The sequence below is a fragment of the Mastigoproctus giganteus genome, chromosome 11 (assembly GCF_048544385.1).
Source record: "Mastigoproctus giganteus isolate SK-2022 chromosome 11, ASM4854438v1, whole genome shotgun sequence".
In the NCBI taxonomy this organism is placed as follows: domain Eukaryota; kingdom Metazoa; phylum Arthropoda; class Arachnida; order Uropygi; family Thelyphonidae; genus Mastigoproctus; species Mastigoproctus giganteus.
In genome coordinates this window covers 134,981,631-135,002,216 of record NC_143585.1, presented here as the reverse complement: position 1 = coordinate 135,002,216, position 20,586 = coordinate 134,981,631, and the positions used below count along the sequence as shown (strand labels likewise).

Below are 20,586 nucleotides of genomic sequence, written 5' to 3'. Positions count from 1 at the left end.
CGCTAGAAGGGCTGTTGGTAAGCATACCAGCATACGACGTGAGCAGAGCTTGATGGGCGTTAATTGAATTACTGTTTAGTTCTGGGGTTTGTAGGGAGTGTTTATTATTTTCTGGTGGGTTCTCTGGTTGGGATAATTGTACCCTTGTTTTCTAGTAGAGGCCTGCAGTCTTAAAATATTTCATAGTTTTGAACGATGAATTCTCGTGTTTCATTGTAAAATGACGCTGTAATTTACTCGGTACCATTGATTCATTCGACAATTTTAAGCTACATACCACACGTCAGACACGTGTCAAGGGTGGGACGAACGAGACTTATCTCAGGTTAAAAGCTGAAAGGGGCGCCAGAAGAAAGATTAAATTTTTGAAATGAATGACGCGTGAATAAAAATTGTTATATGTTTATAATAAATACCGCTTATGAGAAACCTTCCTTTTCTGCAACTTTTGCAGGGAAGCGGGAAGTTGAAGCATATTTGATTTAACAAAATAAAATAAAATAAAATAAAATTCAATTCAACTGAATTTTGTCGTCTATTACACGACTTTTTAAATGGTGGAGTAGTGAAATCAAAATATAGAAAAAAAAACCCAAACAAAAAACAACAAGTTATGGTATAAAATATCAAAGGAATTGATCAAATGAAAAATCGCTGGAAAAGATTCAAATGTTCGATTAAAACTCTGCAGCTATTTTTGAATTTTATTATTATTTGCTTCTTATTATCTCTTACGAGCATATTTTTTACTATCTTGAAAGGAGCAGCTTCTTAGAACGGAAGGAAAAGGAAATGTGGACATCAAAGTAGTTTCTTACCGGTTGTGAATTGATAATCGCCCAAACGTCACATAAATCAAAATGGTTTTTAAAAACGTCAATATATCTTGCTTTAACCCATAAACACTGTTTATGCTGTTGTAGTCTCGTGTCATTTCAGAATTATAAGCTGCAAAGTTGCGAAATCATGAACTGTTTAACACCTAGTTTCGTTATTATTGCTATTCTGTACTCATCATGCGCTTTGGCTGTAGGTAAGTACCATTTACAGAAGTACTTCTTTTCCTCAGGAATAGTTTTGTCAGTCCTGATCAATGCGTAGGGATTTTCAAAAGGAGGTGACAAATGCAGGAGTCTTAAAGATCAGCTGAGGGAAGATTAGGAAAATGCCATTTAGGTGAATTAGATCCACTTTTAGAACAAATAGATATACGGCTTATCTACTCCAAGAAAAGGGGTGCCTTCGGTTGCAGAATATTTTGGACAGCACAGCGAAGTGAATAGTTTTAATATATGACATTCGTAATTTCTTATGTGTTTTTGTATAATGTTCTGAAGAAGATGACAGTTATAAATCGTTATAAAACAATGTTTTATAACGCAATATCCAAATGGTGAACTGGCAATGGCGAACGGAGCAGAATGTTGGTGTGCGTCCAGCAGGTACTGCAGCAGAGAGGGGGTGAAGCAACTGTCGAGTGTGGAAATACTACAGTCATTCCAATCTATAAAGAATGGATGGAGAGTTGAAACCGCGACCGAACCTGTAACGTGACGGATTTTATTCGGAATTAATTCAGGAACATCACAAAACCTCAGTACCTGCACCATGCGATGGATCCCTACAAAGAATGCATTAATAGGGGTAGGGAACGTTCAGGGAAGTCATATCGCACTTCATCCAAAAATATTTGGTTGAAGTGCGATATCAAAATATTTTATATCAACATACTTCCGGAAATGCTTGGTTCTCTAGTTATTAACCGGAATGTCTTGTACGCTTGCCCTGTGAGTTTGTTGGGAAGTACATGGGGCCCAAATAACTTATTACCAGATGTTGAGGCTGAACCGCTGTTGGTGATGTGATGGAAGAATTGCATGGGGGTTTTCCTCAGCCCATACATGCTGATTGTGAAAGTTTTGGATTCCGTCTCGTGTGAATTGTGCTTCATCTGTGAATATCACTAAGGCAGGAAAGTGAGGAGTTGTACCACACTGCTACAAGAACCACTGACAGAACATTACTCGCGCAGGGTAATCTGCTGGTGACAAAGCCTATACCCGTTGCAAATGATAAGGATGCAGTTGGTGTTCTCGCAATACTCTCCAAATAGTCGAACGTTGAACAGCCAGTTGCATTGCTATTCTGCCTGTGCTGATTCCAGGAGTGGCATGTACAACATCCAAAATCTCCTGCTCTACTTCAGGAGTTGTAGATCTTGATCGTCCTCTGTCGGCAGTACGAGGTGTAAAGGTCCCATGTTCACAAAGGCGGCGATGGATACCTTCAAACGTTTTCCTGTCTAGACATCTTCGTTCTGGGAGCTTTTCGTGGTACAAACGACGAGCCTCCAGGGCATTGCCATTCGCTAAACCGTACATAAAGTGCATATCCACTTGCTCCTAATTTGAGTACATGGTCGGAATGGAAAACCACCAGATTCTGTCAGTACCTTGTGATGAAGAAATCACCTGCGGGAGATAAGACATTCCGCTTAATAACTCGGAAAACAATTATTTCCGGAACTATGTTGATATAATATATTTTTATTGTCTACACATGAGGAACTCATTCCTGAAATTATGCCGTGTATTTTTGAGACACCCTGTATGATACTGCAATAGATTTGGCCATCTGTTCAGCAGCCCTGTATCCTACTCTAAAGTGGACAATAAACAATGATCCACTGCATAGTGATCTTTTTTCCCATGATGAGAGACCTATAAAAATCTAGCTAAAAATTTACAGGGATATAATCAAAGAATCCGAATGGATGAAGCGGCTGAATTTGTCAAAAACATTACGTGCAGCAGAAAAAACTATACCAAATTTTCTAGAGTAGCTTTATATTCCTAGTTACGATACTTAGTTTAAAGTTTAACTTAGACAGAGATTTTGTAGGTATTACTTAGGATCGGTAACGGTATCAAATCCACGTGTTACAAATTGAACGGGCCCCGGGTGCCAAGCGTTATAGTGATCAAGCGATTCTCAGTGATTTCTAGAGCGTTTTTCTTGAAGCTGCAGTTTTTGTTCAGTTAAAAAAGTTTTCTTACGTTTTCATTAAATACTAGTAAACTTAGACTTACGATCTGTAAGTAAGTTTCAGAAAGGCAAATCACCTTTCTTCTTTTCATTTAAACTAATATACTAACTCTTATACCGCTTGGTCACTCTAGCGGCACTCCTCCTGCCTCCCCGTGGCGGGGCCGGTAACCTGGGAGAAGAAATCCACTCTCCCGGGGTTGAAAGGAGCAAAGATGGATAACAATACGTTTCCACCTTTAGAGCCTCCGAGCTCAAAACTAGCGACGAAACACACCGATGATGACCTCTCCCAACCCAAGAGGTTGAAAACAAATCCTCAAGAGGAGATACCAGCATTTCTCATACTGCACTCTACATCAGACCAGCCTTTGAGTAAATTGTCCCCATTCCTTGTGCAAAAATGCTTAGAGGCTGTCGCAGATTCACCAAAATCAGTAAGGCGACTCCAGTCTGGGGATCTTCTGGTAGAGACCATGAAATCCCAGCATTCTGCAAAGCTATTAAATCTGACAACTTTCGGCGGACATCCAATAAAAGTCACTCCCCATGCCACCTTAAATTCCTCCAAGGGAGTAATTGCAGAATGGGACTTATTAACCGTATCAGAGGAGGAAATAGTCAAAGAGCTACGAGAACAAAGAGTCATCCAAGCCAGGAGAATCATGACCCGTAAAGATGGTACTCTCATTCCAACAAGGAGCATAATCCTCACTTTTAGCTCTCCCATCTTACCAACATCTGTCAAAGCAGGCTATCTCCATTGCCGTGTCGGACCCTACATCCCAAACCCAATCAGGTGCTATAAGTGCCAAAAATATGGACACTCTCAGACTGCATGTAGAGGTGAGGCAATATGTCCTAACTGCGGATCTAAAGACCACAACCAATCCGATTGCAATGCTACCACTCCTAATTACCGAAATTGTAAAGGGAATCATCCAGCTTTCTCTAAAATATGCGAACTATGGAAGCAAGGAAAAAAAATACAGAAATATAAAGTGGAAAACAAAGTCACTTATTCAGAGGCGAGAAGAGAAATAATCAAAATGGAGCCAAAGCGAACGTATGCCACAGCTGCCAAACAGGTGCAATCAGTAAGTATCCAAACGGACGTTACAGTTCCTCCTAATACATCTAACGCGAATTGGGCACGATCCATACTCACTTCTCCCAAACAGTGTCCTTCACAACAAACAATTGAACAAGCCAGCAATACTCCAATCTCCATACAATCGGATGCGTCAACAATGAAACCAAAAGCTACAGAAACCCCAATGGTGCATCCACGGATTTCAACGGAAATGGATATTGATCAGGAGAAAAATTCAGATGATGGAATTTTAGAACTCCACGCAACTGATGAGATAGATACAACACGTCCTTTCTTTCCTAAGAAAGACAAAGTAAAAATAGAGAGGTATAAACAAGCTACAACCAAAAAACTGTCAGAAGCAAAAACAACTAACAAGAACGCATAATGGAAAGAATTCTGCAGTGGAATTGTAGAGGCTTTCGTAATGCAAAAGATGACTTGCATGATCTCGTAAACCGCTATGAACCAGCATGTATATACCTACAAGAAACCTATTTAAATCCACAAGTGTGTCCTACCATTAAAAATTATACCATGTTCAGAAGAGATAGGAGTATCGACTCGCCAGCTCGTGGAGGCGTGGCAGTTCTTGTTAGAAATAATATTCCATCTAAACCTGTTGCTCTTCAGACTCCTTTTGAGGTAGTGGCAATGCGCGCAGAAATTGGCATGACTATTACAATAGCATCTATATATATATTCCCCCAAATTCCTCAATCTCCTCAGAAAATCTAGAAAATCTAATAGACCAGCTACCACCTCCTTTCTATTTACTCGGAGACTTCAATGCTCATCACTCGCTGTGGGGATCTCCAACAATCGACAAAAGAGGTAAACAAATAGAAAATCTTCTCGATGTGTGCCAACTTACCCTTTTGAATACTGGAGAGCCTACCTATATACATTTTTCAACAGGATCCATGAGTGCAATAGACCTTTCAATCTGCTCTCCCTCCATATGTACTAATACGGAGTGGTCTGTTCTTGAAAATCCACTAAATAGTGATCATCTACCAATTCTCTGCAAGCACGAGTAAACTCCCGTTTGCCGGGTCGCTCCAAATGGAAATTTCGTAGGGCACACTGGAATGAATATGCTTCAAATGTTCAGTTAGATGATGAAATAATTCAACTTCAACCCATAGATTATGTCACACAACATATAACTAATCAAATATTACAAGCTGCCAACTCTACAATACCAAAGTCCTTCCCTGGGAAACGCAAACACAATAATTACTGGTGGAATCCGGATTGTACATACGCTAAACAGGAAAAAAAATAGGGCTTGGAATTTGTTCCGCAAATTCCCCACAACGAGTAACCTAATTAGTTTTAAAAGAATGAAACCTAAGTTCCGCCAAATAAGAAGGAAAGCAAAAAGAGAAGCATGGATTAGCTTTTCCTCTAGTATAAACAAGGACACAGATATCAGACTCATCTGGAAGAAAATACAAACAATTGATGGCAAATATGTCCAGTCCCCAGCCTCAATATTAAACTGGAAAGGAAAGGAGTTGTCCTCTCCGGCAGAAATTGCAGATGCCTTAGCCGAATCATTTGCCAGTATATCAGGTGTATCCACCTACGACCCAATCTTTCAGAAAATTAAAAAATCATCAGAGCAGCATAAGATCAATTTCTCCACTAGAGTTTCACACCCGTGCAACTAGCCATTTACATTAACAGAACTTTTAGGGGCGCTCAATAAAACTTCCAGTAGTGCTGCTGGTCCAGATGGGATCTACTACATCATGATAAGCCAACTAAACAACAGAACAAAAAGGGTATTGTTAAAATATTACAATCGAATATTTCTAGAAAATATTTACCCAAACTCATGGCGTCACTCAATTATACTAGCCTTTCCAAAGCCAGGAAAGGATCGCAGCTTTCCACATAATTACAGGCCGATTTCACTGACCAGCTGCTTAGGCAAAGTCTTGGAAAAAATGGTTCACAGGCGGCTAACGTGGTTCCTGGAAACTAACAACTTGCAAAATAACAATCAGTACGGGTTTCGAAAGAACCGGTCCACGTTAGATGTAATGATAAAAGCAGAAGCAAACATCCGAAATACCTTCATAAGGGGACAACATCTGGTCATGATCAATCTTGATATTGAGAAAGCCTTTGATAACACCTGGCGATACGGTGTACTTCAAGATCTTCATTCTTTTGGCTTGAGAGGTCATTTACCCCACTTTATACAAAACTTCCTATGCCACAGAACATTTCAGGTCAGATACATGAACAATTTATCTAAATCATTTGTACAAGAGGAGGGTGTTCCTCAGGGGTCCATTCTTAGTCCGACGTTATTTTCAATAAGAATTACAAACATGACACAGGATGTACCTAATACAGTAGAATCGTATATGTTCGATGATGACCTCGTTGTTTCTTGTCAATCCCAAACCATGAACACCATTGAAAGACAACTCCAAATTTCCATCGCTAAAATTGAATCATGGGCATTGCGGAATGGCTATTCCCTATCAGAAAAGAAATCTAGTGCAATTCATTTTTGTAAAAAACGCAAACTTCACCCAGATCCAGAAATATTTTTAAAAAACAACCTGATTCCTGTCACTAACAGTTTCCGACTGTTGGGGTTATACTTAGATAACAAACTTAATTTTGCTTCCCATATTGCTTTCCTTCGAACTACATGTCTAAAAAAACTGAACATCCTGAGAGCAGTCTCTGCTAAGTCCTGGGGTGCTGACAGAAGCTCTCTCCTTCATCTGTATAGAGCTTTAATAAGATCACGATTAGATTATGGATCACCTGTCTATGACTCCGCTAGGGAAAGTTCACTATTACGTCTGAACACCATACAGCATAGTGCTCTTAGGATAGCTGTGGGAGCCTTCAGAACATCTCCGGTCCACAGCCTGTATATTGAGGCAAATGAACCCACTTTGCATCTCAGGAGAAAATCCTTATTGTGTAAGTATGCAGCAAAAATTAAAAGCATGCCATTCCACCTTAGCTGGAAGTACCTGTTTGATCCTCAATATGCTGAATTATATCACAATAAGCCTAATGAAAACCGCCCTGCAGGGATTCGACTGCAAGAACTCACGATCAGTTGGGATCTTAAATTTCACAACATATTCCAAGACCTTGCTACTCCTGAAACTCCCTGGACTGAATTCTCACCTCTCTGCGACAATTTCTTTTCAAGATGGGGAAAATCCTCTCTGGCAAATATTAACTATCAACAGCTCCATAAAACTCATTTGTTGGAAAATTCAGATAAAGTAACTATCTATACTGATGGCTCCAAAACAGATGCAGCCGTTGGTGCTGCAGCAGTTTCTTCTACCTTTTCAGATGCTGTGTCTCTTCCTACGGAATGTACTATCTATACTGCAGAAATATTTGCTATTAAACTAGCTCTAGAAAGAATACACAACAGCTGTATAAAGCAATCCCTGATATACACAGACTCCTTAAGCGCAATCACTGCCATTCAAACTACCATGTCAACCTCACATCCGATTCTTAAAGAGATACGGTCCAAGTTATTTTACTGTCAAAAAGCCAACCAGAAGGTTACCTTCTGCTGGATACCGGGTCATGCAGGCATTCCAGGTAATGAACAAGCGGACACCGCCGCTAAACACCCTGACTCAAGCACTTCCAGGCAACAAACAGTGCCCTACACCGACTACAAATCCATCATTGAAACATCATGTAGGAAGCAATGGTCTGACCTCTGGAAAGCTCAAATAAATAATAAACTGCTGAAGATAAAAAAAAGAGCCAAAATTGTGGACATCTAGTATTAGGAAAAGCAGGTGACAAGAAGTAATTCTAGCAAGGCTCCGCATTGGACATTCACATCCAACTCATCTGTATTTGCTTATGGGAGAGAACCCTCCTCAGTGTTTGTTGTGCCAGTCTCAGTTCAAAATATATCATATTCTCATTGAATGTCCCCAACTTTCAACTACCAGAAAATCAACCTTTACATCCCTATCCCATTTGAAGGAACCGATTACCTTATTGCAGATTCTTGGCAATGATGCAAATTTGGAGGAACTGTTTACTTATTTGAAACAGATAAATCTTTCTAATAGCCTATGATCACAATAACATGAGAAATTAGTGATAAGCAAATATCGAACAGGCACAATATGGCCCAAGAGGCCCTTGTGCCAGAAAACCTAAATACAACAACAACAACAAATTGAACGAGAGGTCTTTTTTTTTTAACCAAATTTAGTCGATTTATTAACCAATTGTTATATCAAATTATCTTCTATAAGTAGATTATAGACCTAGTCAGGATCCTTAGTTTATTCTAAATTGAGAAAAAGCGAGATTTGGAAGCTAATCAATACTTATGAGTCCGTAGAAGTACCGTTCGAGAATTCCCGCCATTTTTACACATAGCATAAGCTTAGTGTAGTATAGTGCATAATATAATATTGTCAATTAATCAGTAAATCTATTAATCTTGATAAACTTTATTGTCAATTAAATTGTATTTTTAACTCTATATATATATATAACGATTTAATCGTAACAAATAATTAATACATCACTATAGTGGTACACGTGATACGGAAGTTGTATAAAGGGAACTCGTAGAAAACACTAGATACCGAAAAAAAAAAAAAAAAAAAAAAATATATATATATATATATATATATATATATATATCATAACTGTTTTGGGATATAACTTAAGGATTTAATTTTCGGTTTGAAATTTTATTGAATTAAATCGGAATCATGACTCTGACCAGAGCAGCAAAGCAAAAGGCTCAAGCTAATGGGAGTGCTGTGGTTCATGGGAGAACTGAGGGGGGCAGTTGCCCTCTGAATCAGTCTTTTAAAATGCACTGTTTGCTTGATGTTTGCGGAGCAATCGGGTACGGGACATGATACTGCCGAGAGGGATGTCTTTGTGTGTGCACGATGTAAGGAGTGCAAGGAAATCAAGCGAAAACTCGGCGTTGTTATGGGCCTTTATGAGAGCTTGAAGGACAGGGTGGATGCCCTCGAAGGAAATAAATTGAGGGGCCCATCAAGCTCTCAGCCGCCCACATCAACGCCAGAGCTTGCACTTGGTCATCAGGCAACACAGAGGCAGCCCCCTAGGCAGAATGCGCTGGTCCCACAGGAACTAGTAGTTGTTGGTGACTATTGTCAGGGAAACGGGGAACATGCTTTGTAAAAAGGATAGGTGGAACAGGACCAGGGTATGTCTGCCAGGGGCAAAGGTTGATGACGCTGTAGAGCGGATATCATCTTTTAAGGGCACAAAAGGTGATATAGTTGTACACGTTGGCACTAATGATATTAAGAGTAGGAGACTGGCGGAATTACTTAGCAAGTACAGGTCACTGTTGAAAAAAAGCCGTCAATTAGGGTTGAATTTGAAAGTGTCTGCAATTCTGCCCAGACACGATAGGAGGGAGTATATGATGAGAGCCTTGTCGATCAATTCGGCCCTGGAGGGATTGTGCAAGGCTCAAGGGGTAGAATTTTTTTCAGCCTGGACTGTACTTGTTAACAGGAGAGATGGTTTCTACAGGGATGGGATACACTTAAATAGAAAGGGTGCAAGAATATTTGCTGATGCTATCGAGGCAGTGTTAGGTCGGTCGGAAAACTGCTAGTTGGGGGGGATACAAGGACTAATAGATTAACAGTAGCCACTGGCAGAGGTGGAAGTGATTCTTGCACTGCTTCTATTGAAATGAGCAGAAGCCTGAAAAACAAGATGCAGGATATTTCAGAGACTGCTGGGAGTCATTGCGGTACAAGTAAACACATGGGTTGTGTTAGGGTAGCTAAGAATAGAAACAGGTGCATGTATACCTGCGTGTACACCAATGCTAGGAGTTTGGTAAATAAATTTGATGAATTTGAGGTATTGCTCAAAACATCAAAGGCAGATATTGTTGGGATATCAGAGACGTGGTGTCACACAGATATAAGTAATGCGGAACTGGAATTTGGGGAATACAATGTGTATAGAAAGGATAGACAGGACAGGAGGGGAGGAGAGGTTATGCTATTAATTAAGAAACACAAAGTCCAAGGAAGTGAAGCCAGTTGACATCGATGGACAGGGCAGTGTCGAGTCAGTTTGGTGTGACATAAGCATAGGGAAATCAAAATTGAGAGTAGGAGTGTGCTATAGGCCTAATGACTCTGATGAGTATAATAGGATATTGTACAGGGAAATAGAGTGGGCCAGTAAATCAGAGAGTCTTATAATGGGGGATTTTAATTTCCCAGATATTGACTGGAATTTGTGGGTTGGTCGCTCGCACACTAGCAAGGCTTTTGTGGATTTATTGGATGATTGTTTTCTACATCAGCATGTTCGTGAGGCAACAAGAGGGAGCAATACTCTTGATCTGATTATCAGTAGTGATTCTTCATGCATTAAGAATCTGCAGATAAATGAACCACTAGGTGGCAGTGATCACAGTGTGTTGAAGTGGGATTTACTCAAGGAGGTAACTACCATCAGAGGTAAAGGGAAGGGTTTTTGTTTTCGTAAAGGCGACTATGATGGTCTGAGACAGTATTTAAATTCTATACAGTGGGACCAACTGATGATGTTACCAACAGCAAACTCAAAATGGGAAGCATTCAAGGAACTAATCTTGGAGGCTACCAGGCTTTACATACCAACTAAGAAATATTGTTCAAGGTTTAGGCCTAAATGGTTGTCAGATGAACTAATGACACATGTGGCAGAGAAGAAAAATGCATGGGATACATACAAATTAATGGGTGACATGGAAGCCTATGATAGATATAAGATGGTCTGTAACCAAGTCACAAAGGAGATTAGGCAGGCAAAGGCAGACTACGAAAAATCCTTGGCAAAGATGCAAAGAAAAACAGAAAAGAGTTCTTTACATATTTAAACTCAAGAAGGAAAGGGATGAATCAGATTGGTCCACTGGATATTGATGGTTCAACAGTTGAGGATCCTGCTCAGGTGGCTAACAATCTAAACGAGTATTTTGCATCTACATTCACGTATGAGGAGTTATTCAGGAAGAAGAATGATGTAGGTAAAGGAAACATTGGCAGTGAGCTGGATGATTTTGTAATAACTGAGAGGAAAGTGGAGGAGAGATTGTTGAGGATAAACATAAAAAAGGCACCTGGGGTGGATGGGATCTATCCAGTTATATTAAAGGAGGCAGCAAAGGAAGTAAGCAAACCCCTAGCCATAATTATGAGAGCTTCTTTGGACTCAGGGTAGGTACCCATAGACTGGAGATGTGCAAATGTAACCCCAATTCACAAAGGAGTATCAAAGGCTGACACAAGTAATTATAGACCTGTTAGTTTAACTTCTGTTCCAGGTAAATTAATGGAGGCACTGGTTAAAGAAGCACTGCAGGATCATCTAGACAAGAATTCAGTTATAGCTCAGACGCAGCATGGTTTTGTTAAGGGCAGGTCTTGCCTGACCAATTTGATTGGATACTATGATGTAGTCACAAAAGAACTGGATGCAGGGAATAACTTTGATATTATATATTTGGATCTTAGAAAGGCTTTTGATACTGTTGCACATGGAAGACTGCTGCACAAATTGGAGCAGTGTGGCATTGGAGGCAAATTGCTGCTATGGATAAGGGGATGGTTGAGTGGCAGAAGACAGAGAGTGGTAATCAATGGACACTGCTCAACGTGGACTAATGTTATTAGTGGAGTTCCTCAGGGTTCAGTGTTGGGTCCGTTGTTGTTTTCGGTGTTTATGAATGATATTGATGATGGGATATCAAGTTTAATGTCCAAGTTTGCAGATGATACAAAGGTTGGCAGGGTTGTTAAGGACACTACTGACGCTATGCTGCTGCAACAGGATCTGGAAAGGTTGAACAGATGGGCTGAGAGGTGGCAAATGAAGTTTAACATTGACAAATGTAAAGTACTACATATGGGAAACAGTAACCCCAGAGCAACATATCAACTCTGCGGTACTACACTGACAGTGGTGGAGAATGAAAAGGACCTGGGGGTAAATTGTGCAGGCAGATATGAAGTTCTCTGAGCAGTGCAGACGAGCTGCAAGAGTAGCTCATGGTGTCTTGTCAATGATATACAGGAATTTTTCTAGCAGGGATAAGGAGGTGATTATTCCCTTGTATAAGGCAATGGTTAGGCCACATCTTGAGTACTGTATACAGGTCTGGAGGCCTCATTTCAAGAAGGATGTAGAGCTGCTGGAACGGGTACAGAGAAGGGCAACAAGATTAGTGAATGGAACAAAGGGTTGCTCTTACGAAGAAAGGCTTAAGTTTTGCAAATTACAGTCTGGAGACTAGGCACCGGCGAGCTGATCTGATAGAGGTGTATAAGGCTTTGAATGGTTTGAGCATGCTCAATGCCAATGGGATTCTTCATCTTTCTCAGAATAATCACCTCAGAGGGCATAAATTCAAATTGAGGAAGGACGGATGTCGGATAGATGTGCGGAAATTTGCCTTTGGCCAGCGGGTGGTTGGTTGGTGGAACCGACTTCCACCACTTGTTGTTGAAGTTGATAGCCTAAACAAATTTAAGGCTCAACTGGACAGGTATTTCGAACGAACGGAGGGGTGAAATGGGAGTGGTGTGTGGTTTTTTGTTTTTTTTTTTTTTTTTGGCTGATGCTGAATAAGCTTGCTTTCTTGCATCATATGCCTCTACTAATGCTAATGCTAAAATGCTCTTCAAAATTACCGATACATCCAAAAGTCTGGTGGAGTGACGAATGCCGTGCAGCTAAAAAAAATGTAAAGCCTGCAATACCTTTCGCCGCAGTCCAACTACGGCTAATCTTATCCAGTATCAACGCGCAAGAGCACGGCAACAAGGCAGCGTGGATACTGTTGAGAGATATTTAAGAGGGGCAATAAATAGGATCAATGGCCTCTGGTGCCAGATGTTGTGATTAAGCGATTTGAGTGATTTCTAGAGCGTTTTCAAAAAGACAGTTTTGTCTCAGTTTTAAAAGTTCTTTTACTTTCCTGTTAATTAATAAACAACACTCTTACAAATTGTAAGCGAATTTCAGAAAGTACTATTAAGTAGGCCCCGAGTGCCAAGCGATATTAGTGACCACAGCGCCTTTCCAGAGTGATTATCTAGTACGCTTAATTGTAAATACGTTATTCCTGAGTTTCGAAAGTCCGATAACTCCTGAATATTATAATTAAATAGATATATTCAAATACTATAACCTAGAAAGGACAACCACCTTTCTTAAATCCCTCTTTTTATTTTTAGTTATTACTAACCCTTTTCTTCGCTTGGGTCACTAGGCGGCACCGCTCTTGCCTCCACGTGGCGGGGCTGGTAACCTGGGAGAAAAAGAATCTCCCGGGGCCAAAAAGAGCATAATGAGTAAATCAAACTCAGACTTATCTGGGCTGCCAGACGCAACCCAGATGTCAAAAAATAAAGACAGTTCCACAGCAGGAACGGCAAAGCGCCAAAAAACTGAGCCAGAGACATATCCAATTCCAACCTATCTGATCATCCATTCAACTGGTGAGAATGCAGTTGGCAAACTTTCTCCCTTTAGAATTCAAAAGGAATTGGAAAGTAAAGCAGGATCTCCGAAATCCGTAAAAAGACTCAGATCAGGAGATCTTCTCATAGAGACGTCTAATACCAAACATTCTGAGCGACTTCTGAAAACAAATTACTTTGCAGGTCTCCCAGTAACTGTAACACCCCACAGATCACTAAACACCTCTAAAGGAGTGATCTCAAACTGGGACTTACTAGATGTAACTGAAGAAGAAATGCTAGAAGAACTGAAAGAACAAGGAGTTATTCATGTCAAGAGAATCTCCACGAGAAAAGATGGTAATCTGATCCCTACCCGCAATCTGATCTTGACCTTTAACACACCGAATCGTCCATCATCCATTAAGGCCGGATATCTGGTATGTAATGTCAGACCGTATGTCCCAAACCCGCTACGGTGTTTCCGATGCCAGAAGTATGGACATTCCCAAACAGCTTGCCGAGGAACCCCTACTTGCGCAAAGTGTGGTTCAATCGAACATGATTGCGAAAAGTGTAATGCTCCTCAATCAGTATGTCCAAATTGCAAGAAAGATCATCCCGCTTATGCCAGAATATGCGAGCGCTGGAAAAGTGAGAAACTTATCCAGAAATATAAAACTGAGCATAATGTTTCTTACCAAGAAGCAAAAAGAATCATCTCACCACCAACTCATACAGACAGACCTACGTATGCCCAAGCCATCAAAAAATTCCAATCAACCGGATCGCAAACTGAACTAACAGTATCCCCAAAACAGTCTTTCTCAAATTACGTAAAATCTTTGTACAGTGCAACTCAAACCCAAGCAGTAAATACACCAATTACCATACCACAAGAAAATGTCCTGAGTCCGGATCAAGGACCCAAAGAAAAACATATCCTAACTTCTAGTCACCAACAACAAATGGACACTGAAGAAAAATCAGCAGATGACCCTGTTCTTCAAATTTTTGTTGAAGAAGACATGGACACCGAAAGGCCTTCCTTCCCAAAAAAAGATAAAAGCAAAAGTGAAAAACAGAAAACTTCAGCAACCCGAAAACGCTCAGAAAGCCTAATAAGAGATAAATAATGCACAGAATAATACAGTGGAATTGTCGTGGATTCCGTGCCAATATCGATGACCTATACGATCTTTCTTGTAAGTACTCACCAATATGTCTCTGCCTTCAAGAGACGTATTTAAAACCCCAAAATACACCAAAACTGTCTCGTTACAACATTATTAGAAAAGACAGAACCAATGGGAATATTGCACATGGTGGTGTAGCCATTTTAACAAACCAACATATTGCTACCAAACAGGTCTCACTGAACTCTCCCCTAGAGGCAGTAGCAGTCCGTGTGGCAGCTGACATCCATATGACAATCTGCTCCTTATACATCCCACCAAGCTATACCTTCCAACAAAATGATCTCAACAATCTTATAGCCCAACTCCCAACACCGTTCCTCATTTTGGGAGACTTAAATGGTCATCACACTCTATGGGGTAACAACAACATCGACCAAAGAGGAAAACTAATTGAACAGTGTCTAGACTATAACAACCTCCTTCTTCTAAATGACGGTTCACCAACATACGTTCACCTTCCTTCAGGAACAAGCACTTCAATAGACTTGTCTATCTGTTCAGCAACCTTATATCCTATTCTAAAGTGGACGATAAACAACGATCCGCTACATAGCGATCATTTCCCCATAATAATTGAACTACTTAATAAGCCCTCTCATCATCCTACTAAAATTCCACATTGGCTCACTGAAAAAGCAGATTGGCAGTCCTATAAAAAATTAACTAAGCTTGATTCCGAAATAATCCAAAATTCCACAACTGATGAAGCAGTTGACTATGTCACAAAAACGATATTACATGCAGCAGAACAAACTATCCCGAAATCCTCATCTAAATTACCGATTCATCCAAAAACCTGGTGGAGTGATGAATGCCTTGTGGCTAAAAAAGAGCAAAGCAAAGCCTGGAATTCTTTTCGCCGGAGTCCAACTACAACCAATCTCATTCAATATAAGCGCGCTAGAGCAAGAGCGAGATATGTCAGACGCTGCAATAAAAAGGCTGCTTGGATCCGATTCACTTCAACTATTAATCAAACAACGCCTACACATAAAATTTGGAAAGCAATCAGAAAAATGAGTGGCAAATATAAAACGATACCTCTACCCATCATGGAATGGAGAGGGCAGTATGTAAATGATCCTGCTGAAATTGCCAATATACTGGGCGAAACCTTTGCAAAAACATCAGCAATAGAAAGTTATACACCGACTTTCAGAAGATTAAAAACAAGTTTAGAAAAACAAAAGTTAAACTTCTCTTCAAAAGGAGATGAACAATACAACTTACCTTTTACCATTCACGAATTACACAGAGCCTTGTCAACATCTAGACGCAGTGCTGTAGGACCAGATAATATTCACTATTCCATGATTCAGAAACTTAGTACCGAATCATTACAGTTACTTCTTCATCTATTCAATAGACTCTTCCTGGAAGATAAATTCCCTAATCAATGGCATCGTGCCACAGTCCTTGCCTTCCCTAAACCAGGTAAAGACCCTACAAATCCCACTCATTATAGACCAATTGCCTTGACCAGCTGCATTTGCAAAACTCTCGAAAAGATGGTGAACCGCCGACTGATCTGGTACCTTGAAAATCTCAATCTCCTACATTCTGCACAATACGGTGTCAGACAAAACAGATCTACACTAGATATACTAGTCAGACTAGAAAATTCCATCCGAAATGCATTCCTCAGATCGGAACACCATGTGTTAGTCTGCTTTGACATCAGTAAGGCCTATGATTCCACGTGGAAGTATGGAATACTCCGTGAATTACATCGTCATGGACTTCGGGGTCACCTCCCGATTTTCATACAAAATTTCCTATGCAAGCGTACATTCCAGGTTCGATTCAAAACCTCACTGTCCCAAGTATTTTCCCAAGAAGAAGGAGTTCCTCAAGGCTCTGTACTCAGTGCTTCACTTTTTATAATTGCAATAAACACCATTGCCGGACAAATTCCAAACACTATTGATAAAGCACTGTTTGTAGACGACCTGAGTATTTGGTGTCATGCAAAAAACATGAATACTATTGAGAGACAGTTGCAAGGGGCAATAAATAAGATCTGTTCATGGGCTCAGACTAATGGATTTCAACTTTGTCCGGAAAAAACATTTTGCATCCATTTTTGCCGCCAACGAAAACTCCATCCCAATCCAGAGCTAGAACTGAATCGCCAACCAATAGCAGTTCAACCGAGCATACGGTTCTTAGGAATCACTTTAGACCAGAAACTCACCTTTGTTGAGCATATCAAAAGACTAAGAAACTCATGTCAACAAAAACTAAATATCATCCGGGTTCTCTCTGCAACTAATTGGGGAGCTGATCGCCTTACTTTATTACGGCTATATAGAGCATTAATAAGATCAAAACTTGACTACGGAGCACAAGTCTATAGTTCAGCAAGACCTAGTGCCCTTCGCTGGCTTGACCCTATCCATCATAGTGGCATACGGATTGCATTAGGAGCATATCGCACGTCTCCAATACATAGCTTATATGCTGAAGCACACGAACCTCCTCTTTCGATCAGGCGACAACAACTGATACTACGTTACGCCTTTAAAATTAGATCTATGCCAAAACACCCAAATTGGCAGATACTTTTTTCATCACAGCACACCAGGTTATACCAAAACCGCCCTAATGTTAATCGTCCTTTGGGCATGAGAATAAAACACCTCTTAGAAGAACTAAATCTAACCTTAGACAATGTGGCACATAGCCTTCCATCCTCTCTTGCTCCTTGGAATATCATTCCGCCCTCATGTGACTTACATCTACATGAATGGAATAAATCTACATTGCATAGAGAAAATTTCTTGCAGCTATACCATGCAGTAGTGAACCAGTTTCCTAGCTTTTCCATAGTACATACTGATGGATCAAAGAATGATGTCCACATTGGAATCGCCGCAGTTTTCCCAAACATCACATTAGCTTATCAGTTATCACGTGAGTTCAGTATATTTTCCGCAGAACTAATAGCAATTCAGGTTGCACTGAATCATATCGAGTCTTCCGATATTAACAACAGCATTATTTTCACAGATTCCTTAAGTGCCCTTCAAGCACTAAAAAACACAATGAACATGACCCACCCAGTCGTGGAAAGAATAGTCAACTCTCTGCATACCTTATCAGTACTTGGGAAAAACATACACTTCTGCTGGGTCCCAGGACATATGGCAATTCCTGGAAATGAACTAGCGGACAATGCTGCCAAATTAGCTCACCTTTCATCTGAGAACAAGTGGAAAGTGCCTCATCAAGACTATCGACCAATAATCAATGAAAAATGCACGCGCCAATGGCAGTTATTATGGGAAAATCAGCCAAACAATAAACTTCGAAGTATCAAGCCAAACCTTGAGCGATGGCCTTCCAGCTTCAGTTCAATCCGACACCAGGAGGTAATATTAGCTCGTCTGCGAATAGGACATACAAATGTAACTCATGGTTATCTTTTAAGAGGAGAGATACCCCCTCAATGTCATCACTGTAATACAATGCTCACAGTGAAACACATTCTGGTCGAATGCACAAAATATACAAGAGAACGCCAGATGCTTTGCACTTCAGCCACAACAAAAGATCCTACACTTACCTCAATTTTAAACAACGAAACAAATGTCTCAAGCATTTATAATTTTCTCAAGATAATTAAAGTATATCACCTCCTTTAGTTAGAAAAACTTTTTGGTCCCTTCTTTCCATTTTCTCTATTTGAAAAGAAATTACATGCATAGTTACCATATGCATGGCGCACTATGGCCATAGTTGCCGATGCGCCCAATAAATTCCGAAACAAACAAACAAACAACAACTATTAAGTATTTAAGTGTAGTTGTTGCTGACCCCAGGGTTTCCACCATTAGCCGCTTTTATACTATTTGTGCTGAGGCTTGCGCCATAACCGATCATGTGAGTAGTTTTTGTTGTGCATAAATTTTGTGCTCTGTTCTGCTGTCATCGTGACGTGTGCCTGTCATCTTACCAAATATCCCATCCTGGTATCAGAATCAGCAAACAGAGGAAGCTCCTCAAGGGCATTCTTTTCTTCGTAGAGAAAAGAGTCCAAATATCATGGATCAAATTGCACCCCATCAAACTATTAATAGGGAAAGGTTCATCATTAACAAATATACTGCATGTACTATCAATATCAAGTCTTAGTTGGCTTTAACAGTTCACCAAACAATACATCCAAAAGGATTAATCACTGGAGTAGCATTACCAAGGAACAAAAGATAGAATCTTCAGAGGCAGTAGAAATCCAGTAGTTCTAATATATAACAATAACATTGTTATCATCTAATACAAGTAATCACTGCGAGAACTCTTAGTCAATGTCACTTTTCTGTACACCAACCCTGAGGTACAAAGTCACAAGAACAACAGTATCTTGGGTTAACTGATCGAAGTTCATCTCTCCTTTTGAAGACACGTGTAACAAATGTATTAAGAGCATTAAATGCAGCCTGAGATCGAACAAGTAAAGGTTTATTTTCACTAGCTTAAACGATTAAACTCTGTCCTTTATCGAACCTCTGATTATAATATCAGAATTCAAGCAGCATATCATGTACGGTGGGCAGAGCTATGGCATAGCCAAACAAATAAACTTTTCCAGTTTACACAAGACCTAAAATTTTGGCATTCGAGCATTCAGACGAGCATACAGCTCCATACAATTGATAAAAATATATCAAACCCACAACTTCAAACTACCAACGATCTGTATTTTACTCTTGCACACAAAGACAGAAGGGGGGGAAAAGAAGAAATGATCTCACCAATCTTCACTATTTCCCCTAATATTTAGAAGAAAATACCCCTATATTACAATACAAATAAACCTACTGTCCTTTCAATTAAATATGCAATACAATACTAGAAGTCCACTGGCAGTAAATTGAAATTAAAAATCAACTGAATTTAACTCCGAAAATTGATTATAAGAAACTGTTGAATCTTCTGAACACTCATAAAACATAAATAACACTCTACACAAAGCACTCACTTAATATCAATACTGCAATGAAGCCATTCGTAGGTATAAGGCAGCCATTTTTTTTCATACCTCTGCAATTTAAATGTGATTCTGAAGGAATCAAAAAGTTACCATAAAAAGTCTATCACGTCTACATCCAAAGATGTACCAACATTTAATGTTAAAATAAAGGTATTTTTACGTATAATTCAAGCTTGTAATACAAGTATAAAATATTATACATTCTCAATAACTCATTTAACTTCGGAAAAAGTAAATATAAATCATTGAGAAATAGTTATATTTCAATAATATGTAATCAGCATACCTGTAATTGTCTTTAAAAATGTTAGTTACTAAGGGATATCTCTTGTATTCCTGCTTACTCTCCCTCACAAGAACCAGCGTAATTCTCCCATCATTAGAGGATACCAGCGACCTTGGTACCGCTTTCACATTGTGGAAATATCTTGAAGAAACCGCTCCCCCCTTTTTTTATCACACGCATCTCCCAGATTTTAGGGGAGTAAATTCGAGATGAGAATGAACAAAATGAATTTTCAACGACATTTCGATAGCTTACGTTTTTGTAGCGGTCAAGTAAATTAGACACCAACATTTCACAGTTTTCTTCTTTCATATTGCCCAAAATACCATGAACAACCCCCTTAAATGATCGCCAAAGATGGTTCTCACCAAACCATAGGGATAACAAAAGGTAACGCTTTGAGTTTGCCATGTAACCACTTCCTAAGGTTTGCCGTACAGGTTATACAACACTTGTGAGGCGCCTAAGGTTTGTCTTGATCA

General features: G+C 39.8%; 1 protein-coding gene across 1 annotated transcript in view; it reads left to right on the top strand.

The window, feature by feature from the left end:
• The first annotated feature begins 952 nt into the window (after positions 1-952).
• The window catches only part of LOC150078448 (uncharacterized), a 34,340-nt gene continuing 14,706 nt past the window's right edge, over positions 953-20,586 (top strand). Inside the window, exon 1 of the mRNA XM_090384567.1 lies at positions 953-1,033. Within this exon, the coding sequence (XP_090240693.1) occupies positions 967-1,033 (67 nt within the window). The 5' untranslated portion in view covers positions 953-966. The remainder of the gene's footprint in view (positions 1,034-20,586) is intronic.